General features: G+C 40.3%; 1 protein-coding gene across 2 annotated transcripts; it reads left to right on the top strand.

The window, feature by feature from the left end:
- Positions 1–311: 311 nt before the first annotated feature.
- LOC130222776 (gastrula zinc finger protein XlCGF8.2DB-like) lies at positions 312–8,028 on the top strand. 2 transcript variants are annotated; one of them, XM_056455318.1, is made up of 4 exons: positions 312–587; positions 710–766; positions 845–994; positions 6,510–8,028. In XM_056455318.1, the coding sequence occupies exons 3-4, from the start codon at positions 904–906 to the stop codon at positions 7,571–7,573; spliced, it is 1,155 nt and encodes a 384-aa protein (XP_056311293.1). In that variant the 5' UTR covers positions 312–587; positions 710–766; positions 845–903; the 3' UTR covers positions 7,574–8,028. The 2 variants fall into 2 exon arrangements, with proteins under 2 accessions (XP_056311293.1, XP_056311294.1); XM_056455319.1 differs by lacking the exons at positions 312–587; positions 710–766 and having other exon boundaries at positions 783–994.
- Positions 8,029–8,976: the final 948 nt, after the last annotated feature.

The raw sequence follows: 8,976 nt of genomic DNA, 5'->3' as shown, positions 1-8,976 counted from the left end.
GAAGTGGAGCACTGTGTGAGCACTGATGCTAATCTAATAGAAAACGCTTAACTATGCTAGGCTGGAAAACTTAATACCTGCGTTTTTGTTGCATTTATAGTTTTGACCATCAGGTGTCCCTAGCATTTGCTGTTTAAATATATGCATGCCTCGTTTGTATTTATATATTTATTTTGAGTCTTTTATTTTGGTGTGAGTGTGTGACGTCATAAGGCTGCGCCGAGCTCCGGCATCTAAGGTTCAACAAAAGGTTTGTGCTTTACATTTTTTCAAGGTTTAATACATCAACACAAGCGTTCAGTCAAGGACATTTGATTAGCGAGTTATTAGAGATATTATATTAATAGTTCGTCATTAAATTAAATATTCCAATGCTTTATCAAACATTTATTTACACGCTTTAAAATCGAATTACTCCCTGTATCGTGAATCTGTGAGTAGAAATTAGAAAAACGGAGCTTTACGAAACTCCGAGTCATTTGAATCAAATGTTTCTTGATTCAGTTTTTCGAATCGCGCGAATCACTGCGCGCCGACGTCATCTGCCGGTCAAAACAGTGGAAATTAAACGAAGCAACAAATATGAGGTGCTTTTATAAACCAACTGTATCATAAAAGAGTAATATTGAACACAAAATAGTGTGTATGCATAGTTTGTATTCTTTTGTACATTTCTAGAGCTGGTTTTGTGTGTTTTTAATCTACTCAGGGGATCTAAGGTCACCGTCTGTCCCTCAGACTGACTCCCTCAGCAGTGCACTGAATGGTGAGCTAGAGAGCTGATTGAGACGCAGATTGAGTGTGGATTTCTTTTATTTCTGTTCATTGTTCTCATTTTAAACAGGACAAAGTGTCCAAACACTGAGGAAAACTCCTGCTGAAGCGACTGATCTCCACACTGTTATGAAGATGGCATTTATTAAAGTGGAGAGTGAAGATGTGAAGATTGAAGACACATTCACAGTCAAACATGAAGATCCAGAGGAACAAACAGGTTGGTTTTCTTATTAAATACAAGAAAAATATATATAATTATGTATTTGACATATATCTTGCTAGTGCAACTCTCATATAATGTTACGATCACAAGGCAGATGCCTTGTAAAACTCAGAGGCGTCTTACATCCTAAAACTTGCAGGGTGTTTTATATCATAACGTGGGAAGATTAGATTTCTCACTTCCTGACCGTTTGATGAAAACTCCTTGCAGACTGTGCTGTTATTGCCACATTCAGACAATTACATGGTTTTCACAGTGGGTGATCCTAGTGTGCCATCATTCATTTTCTCTTCAGCTTAGTTCCTTTATTTATCTGGGGTCTCCACAATGGAATGAACCACCAACTTATTCAGCATGTATTTTACACAGCGGATGCCTCTTCTAGCTGCAACCCATCACTTGGAAAAAACCCATACACTCTCATACACTACGGCCAATTTAGCTTACCCAATTCACCTATAGTGCATGTCTTTGGACTTGTGGGGGGAAACCGGAGCACCTGGAGGAAAACCCACGCCAACGCAGGGAGAACATGCAAACTCCACACAGAAATGCCAATTGACCCAGCCAGGGCTCGAACCTGCGACCTTCTTGCTGTGAGGCGATCATGCTACCCACTGCGCCATCGTGTTGTTTTGTGCATTAAAAAAATGAATGAAGAGAAATTCAATTCAGGAAGTCAATTTAAATCAGATGTAAGTCACGATGAATGAACCGTGGCCCCGGTTTGAATTGAGGCCTCGTTTACACTAATACGTTTTCGTTCGAAAACGCATACGTTTAGCTAAGGTTACGCCTTCCGTTTACACTACCCCGGAGTTTTCGAGCGCCGAAAACTGAGCATTTTGAAAACGCAGAAGAAGCTGTTTTCTTTTTAAAACACTGCTGCTCCTTCTCAGTGTGGATGGGGGGGAAAACTGAGACATCTGAAAACGGAGGCAGGGCTGCAGACATTCGCCTATCTGATTGGGGCTTTTTCTCAATGTTAAGTAGCCTACACAAAGTTGCACCCTTTCCTTGTAAGTTCAGACTTCGCAAGTTTGATATGGAAAACAAACTCCCGAGAACACATGTCTGGTAAAAACAGTGTACTTTATAAAGTCTTCCACATCACCCAGTCTACGTTGTTTCACTTTCTTAACAATAAAATGAAAACTTGATATAAGGAACTGCCTATTTTGATTTTGATATTAACAACCTAAAGTGGGTCCACGACACGGCGGGCGCATAACAGTTGGAAGTATCGCACACCAGACGCGCACATTCGCATGTTGTTTAAAATGAAACTATTCAGATGGCGCTCTGTGGCGTGGCAGAAATATGAAGAGTGTCCTGAGTCGTAGCTGGGCGCTGTGGACAGCCGCCGACTTGCGGCTAATTAGAAGCATAGATTCTAATCTATGCTTAGAATTCTAAAATGTGTGGCGCTGCATGGCGCGACGCATCCGGCGTGCGACCCCCTTAACACAGGATTCCCACCCAGGCTCATTCTGAAAACGTAGTCCCATGGACGTTTCTGGAGACCGCGAAATACGTAGATGGAAGTACGTACGGCTGTATTTCATTTTTTTAAGCAAATGCTGCGGGGCAGTGTGACACCGTTTCTTTCGGCTTTCCCTCCACAACCAGTTTGTCTGGTTAGCTCTTTGTGGACGTCAGTGGACTCGAGGCGCAGAGAGGGGCTGACCATGACGACGACCAGGTTCGAGTCCGGGAAAGAGCGGTTCCAGAAATCAGGTAAGAAAACAAAAACAAAATCCAAAAAATAAAGCGAACAAGTTCGTCACAGAGTGAGAATGTGGTCAAAATCCGAAAACGTGGTAAAAATCACGTAAAAAATATGGCTTTTCTTTTTCTGCACAGCTTTTGTGAATTGTTGTTGGTTGGGTTTAGGGAAGGAGGAGGGTGGGTCAGCCGATTGGCCGGTCGCACTGTCAATCATTCTGTCAGACTGGCGGAAGGTCGTTCGACATCGGCCTCTTGCGAGTTTACGCAAGAATGGGAGAAACATTCGAGACGCGAAAAAGCGTGCGCAGTGGCCTATCGCGGATTCGCGAAAACAAAAACTGCAAAAATACGTACCTCCCGAGACGTCCAGGGGACTACATTCTCAGAATGAGCCTGGGTTGCAGGATTCGCACAAGGTGCTTAAAGTGCTTGAATTTGGCTTTTAGAAATTCAAGGCTTGGAATACATGGAAAATTGGCTGGTTTTGTTGAAACATGCTTGAAATTAAAAGGAGAACTTCTATGCAGTTTCCACGACGGAAAAATAAAAATGTTTGCGAACTTTTGTACAATTAAATGCAAAAATACCCGCACAAACTACTGTGATTCCAAAGCGGTGATTTGACTGATATGAAAAGTGACCAATCACAGTCGACCTTGTCTAGTTTTATGTGAAACGTAAGGGCGGGACAAAGGCCTTTCTGTGATACAGTGGCAGAAAATAACAACTGAAAAACAAATGTTTTGCGGGAATAATGCTTTGTGGATGTTTTCACTGTAGAGCTGTCTATGTTATTAGCGAGAGTAATCAAACCACGGACATACTTCCTGCCATTTCGACGATCTACACACGTTTCGCTCTATTCTCTCCGCTCTTTTCCTCCAACCTGTCACTCTTTTTCAGTCTAAATGTCGGCGGGGAATGCAGCTAATGCGCAATTATTAGTTTCTGCAAATGTCGCGGGTGCTTTATTTTAACATGAGAGCGCAGTCATGTACGTTAATCGCGAAAACAAATATGCGAGCTTCTAAATGGGCTTTTTCAAACGAACTGCAAGTTCTCTCATCTTCGCGTGTGTGCGCTGAGACTGTAAACAATCGCGATCTCTTTGCTATTAAAGTAGAAACTATTTAACTTTGCTGCTTGACTCAATTTAGTCAAAAAGTATCAAGTATTTAGAATTAGATCGACGCATGACTGATGACAATGCTAACGGACTTGTATCTGTATCGTGAAGTAAAACGTACTTTTAGCAAAGGTAAAACGTTTTTATTTCTATACGACAAAAGAATTATGCTGGAAACGTTTCTGTTTGAGGTATTTGTGGGATTTATACATAATAGCTGTATTCTGATCTGTCAAAGCAATCTGTTGTTACATTTATCAAAATAAACAGTAAGGCTCTTAAAACACTTCTTTGAGAAATGTGGTGTTGTCATAAGTTAGGTTAGGTTAGGTTACTTTATTTATACCCGAAGGTAGATTTGGTTTGCAGTCAAGAGTCCTCATCTCACAACAGTGCTACACAAAGGAACTCACACAGTAACAACAACAAATAAACATTAGGACATAAAAACACTTATAAAAGTATAAATTAATAATCACTTCAAGTGTCCACCTCCCCCCCCCAATATAAATATAAATAAAAAAATATTTCAAATACCTCGAGTGAAACGAAGTCATTTGTTTTATTATTTTATTACTGACAGTGGACTTGTCTTTTTTGTAAAACTATTTCAGTTTAAGTTCAAGCGTAAAATAAAATCTCCATGTGATGTAGAGCTATTTAAGAAACAAATTTGCCATATTGTAAAGACAAGAACGAGCAAATAAAAAAATTGTGTAAAATATTTAAATAAAAGGCTAAATTTAAATAATTTCATCATATACTTTAATTAAACCTTTCAAAGCTTGAAAATATTGTTTAAAAAATGGACACTGGACAATGGAAAATATGGAAAAAATCGACCATACTTCTTTTGTTATTCCTATATTTGTATCTTTGCGATTTTAAGCAATTAAACCATTCAAATAAGTTTAAACTTTAAAAATGGCCGTAATGAAAATCAGATTTAAAAAAATGTAACTAACTAGTACTCAGAGTAGTTTTTAAAAAGAGCAATTCGTACTGTAACTGCACTGGTCTAAATAAAATGATAGCCACGCTTCATACTGATGTCCTTGCTCTTTATTTGTTTCTCTCTCTCTCTCTCTCTTTGCAGTAGACACCGTGAAAACTACAAGAAATATAACACATAACATTTAAAATATGCAGTCCTTTTCACAGTCTCTCACTTAAATGTCCGCCGATATGCATATGAACATGTGCGACAACTCTGAATCCAGTAACATCAGTCTCTACACACAACATCATTCATGTAAACTCAAATATTACAACAATATACATAAAATCTACCAGAATTCAAATATAAATTACAGTGTGCGCCCTCTTAGACCATGCAGAATAATGAACTCTTTCTCATGCTCTGTATCGTTGGCTTCTTTCTGCCACCATGTCAGTTTCACCCATAATGCAATGGTCTCGCACTTCACGTAACTCAAAACATGTGATCTGTTACGCTCCAATAGCAACTCTTTCTTTTAAACCCGCAACTACTAACAATTTCAAGGGTGCACATTCTCTGCTTTGCATTATATTGCATATTATAAGTTTATAACAGAAATTTACATACAAATTAATTTGAGTTTATAACAAACACAAGTACACACAACTTTGAGAAAAAGCGTCCTTGGCATTTACACGTACCTTTACCTAATATTAGTATTATTTACAAAAATTTGTGTTATTTTAGCAGTGTAGTGGTATTTGAGTACAAAAAAAAACATTTCACAAGCACATTTAGTGTAGGTTTATTAAATTAATAATTATCGCTATATGATTAATTAATTATTATACTATTATTATTAATGGTTTTTATTTGTATAAATTCCTATGCAATTTTAAGGGTTGCTGAGAATACATTTCAGGTGTTCAATACGTTGCGCGTCAGTTTCGAAAATAAAAATAGCTGCTGGAAAAAGTGCGTAAAAGTCCTTGATTTTCATTAGGCTGTGCCTGTTTGAACCCTGTCAACAGACACTAAAAACGTAGCTACATATTTATCTGACCGCCATCTGCACCGCATGCATATTTAACAAAACGGAGCCTATAACATCATTGCCTCCTTTCATTTTCATTGAAAAATACAAAACATACCCTGTCTCTTTTGCTGAATATCAGACTTATCAGGCTATTATAAAAGTATAACGTACGATAAGTTTATACAATATAGGAAATAAAGGCAAGCAATTGGTCAATGTGCAGAATCAGTATACGCGGTTACATTAATAATTTAAGTTATCTTTGCGCTCACCCAAAACACGTTACCTGAAAACAAGTAGTAGAATCAAAATACCCAAGTCGGGGAAGAATTAAGTCTAAAGACAACAAGATGAATTAAATATCACGTTTAAGAACTATAGTGAGATTAGATCCAGTGGTAGATCCTTGATAAATAGTCCGACACCGTTAAAATGCCATTTTCAAACTAAAACGTAGTGGGGCCCCAGTCTGGATAGATAATTGTAAACAAACTGGCCTTGCTGTACTTGAAGGAGGCTTGAGGATTCAACTTGAGCTCAAACCCCATCTATGAGTGTTTCCTGAGAGAAAGATTGAGCAAATGGGAGGAGAATAAGAGGAGGATAACTAGGATTGTGCAGTGGCTGCGACTTATACACACACAAACTATATTTAACATACTATTTTTTTTCTCTTTAGAACTGATGGTGCTCAAAGAAGAGTTTCAAGATCTGAATGAAATGGAAGAGAATCAGTTCGAGAGACACCAGGATTCAATGACTGATGAAAATTCCACTAAGACAAAGAAGAGTTCAGCACATAAACGAGCTCAGAAAAACAATTTCACCTGCTGTGTTTGCGGAAAACCTTTTTCTCAAAAACACAACCTTAAAGTCCACATGAGAATTCACACTGGAGACAAGCTTTTCACATGTGATCAGTGTGGCAAGAGTTTCACTCAAAAGTCGAAAATCGACGTCCACATGAGAGTCCACACCAGTGAGAGACCGTACTCATGTCCTCAGTGTGGAAAGAGTTTCCGTCAAAAACAGCACCTTAAACTCCACATTAGAGTTCACACAGGAGAGAAGCCATTTCCGTGCCAACAGTGTGGAAAGAGATTCAATCAACTACAAGCGCTTCAAAGTCACTTTACAATTCACACTGGAGAGAGACCTTATGCCTGCCCTCAGTGTGAGAAGAGTTTCCGTCAAAGACCGTCACTTGAAAAACACTTAAAGGTTCACTCCAGAGAGAAACCGTTCACCTGCTCTCAGTGTGGAAATGGTTTTACTCAAAAGGAGCGTCTTCAAAACCACATGAGGATTCACACTGGAGAGAAGCCTTTCACGTGCCCTCATTGTGAAAAGACTTTTGCTCATAGAAGCAACCTTTACTTCCACGTGAGGACTCACACCGGAGAGAAGCCTTTCGTCTGCACGCACTGCGGCAAAACCTTTAGATGTAAAAACTCTCTTATTAGCCACATGAGGACTCACACTGGAGAGAAGCCGTTTGCGTGTGATCAGTGTGGGAAGAGTTTCTCGAGAGAGTTTAACCTTAAGTGTCACATGAGCAATCACACCGGAGAGAAACCGTACACGTGTGGTCGGTGTGGAAAGAGTTTCGTGCGTAAAGACACTCTTAATAGGCATGAATTGATTCACTCTAAAGGTATTAAATGTAAGCAGTGTGGAAAGAGTTTCAATCATAAAACCAGCTTCAAGTCGCACATGAGGCTCCACTCTGGAGAGCAAGGGTGAGTGTTCAAAACCTTTGCTCACGTACCTCTTTAAATAACCACTTGAGTAATAACGTTCTAGCGACAGCTACCTTTATTGTAATGACTTTACTAGGTATGCATACTTAATTCCATGGTCTGCTAAAATTCTTGATTCTGATTGGCTTGGAGGTGTGCAATAAAATCGTTTAAAGCCCCGGTCAGATCACACGAAGTTGTCTTGATTTCACCACGATTTCCTTGAGGTAGGCCAGGGATCACCAAACTTGTTCCTGGAGGTCCGGTGTCCTGCAGATTTTAGCTCCAACTCTAATCAAGCACACCTGAACAAGCTAATCAAGGTCTTACTAGGTATACTTGAAACACCCAGGCAGGTGTGTTGAGGGAAGTTGGAGGTAAACCCTGCAGGGCACCGGACCTCCAAGAAAGAGATTGGTGACCCCTGACGTAGGGTGTCGTGGAGATTTGTAAACGACAAATGGGTGTCGTGACGCAAGATTCAATTGTTTCTGGTAACAGGTTCAGTGCTGCGAATACATTAGTAAAGCATTTCCTGCTTATTCAAATGTGGCGCAGTGGGTAGCACGTTTGCCTCACAGCAAGAAGATCGCTGGTTCGAGCCTCAGCTGGGTGTTGGCATTTCTGTGTGGAGTTTGCATGTTCTGCCCGTGTTTGCGTGGGTTTCCTCCAAGTGCTTCTGTTTCCCTCACAGTCCAAAGACATGTGGTACAGGTGAATTGGGTATGCTAAAAAACTGACCGTAGTGTGTGTGTGTGAATGAGTGTATATGGATGTTTCCCAGTTATGGGTTGCGGCTGGAAGGGCATCCACTGTGTAGAACATATGCTGGATAGGTTGGCGGTTCATTCCGCTGTGGCGACCCCAGATTAATAAGGTTAGAGTCCCAGCTGGGCCAGTTGGCATTTCTGTGTGGAGTTTGCATGTTGTCCCTGTGATCGAGTGAGTTTCCTCTTGGTACTCCAGTTTCCCCCACAATCCAAACACATGTGCTATAGGTGAATTGGATCAACTAAATTGGCCGTAGCGTAGGTGTGTGAATGAGTGTGTGTGGGTGTTTCCGAGTCCTGGGTTGCATCCGCTGTGTAAAACCATAGGCTGTAAAAGATATGGATGTAGTATCCGTGACGTCACCCATAAGTTTCTGAAGAACCCAAAAGAAGCTACCGAAAGGCGTAGCCAACCGTCGCCATTTTGTTCGCACGTCATCACACCAACCGGGGGGATACCAAACAAGGGCAAAGAGGTGGAGCGTGAGCGGAGCTACAGACGGCTACTAGGATTTTGCTTAGACAGGCTTTCCTATGGAAGAAATGCTTAATACTTCATTACCTGCGACTCGTTTGTGTTCTGACCACATGTGCTTGGTTGTACACTATATCAATAAAGTGTTTAGACTTTGTAATA

Source organism: Danio aesculapii, chromosome 4 (genome assembly GCF_903798145.1).
Source record: "Danio aesculapii chromosome 4, fDanAes4.1, whole genome shotgun sequence".
Taxonomy (NCBI): domain Eukaryota; kingdom Metazoa; phylum Chordata; class Actinopteri; order Cypriniformes; family Danionidae; genus Danio; species Danio aesculapii.
This window is presented reverse-complemented; position numbering and strand designations above follow the sequence as displayed.

What these genes read in the sequence shown, in the direction of transcription:
- LOC130222776 (XM_056455318.1), top strand. Translation starts at nt 904, where the DNA reads ATGAAGATGGCATTTATTAAAGTGGAGAGTGAAGATGTGAAGATTGAA. An exon ending in AGATCCAGAGGAACAAACAG is followed by an intron (nt 995 to 6,509) that starts GTTGGTTTTCTT and finishes TTTTCTCTTTAG; the next exon opens with AACTGATGGTGCTCAAAGAA.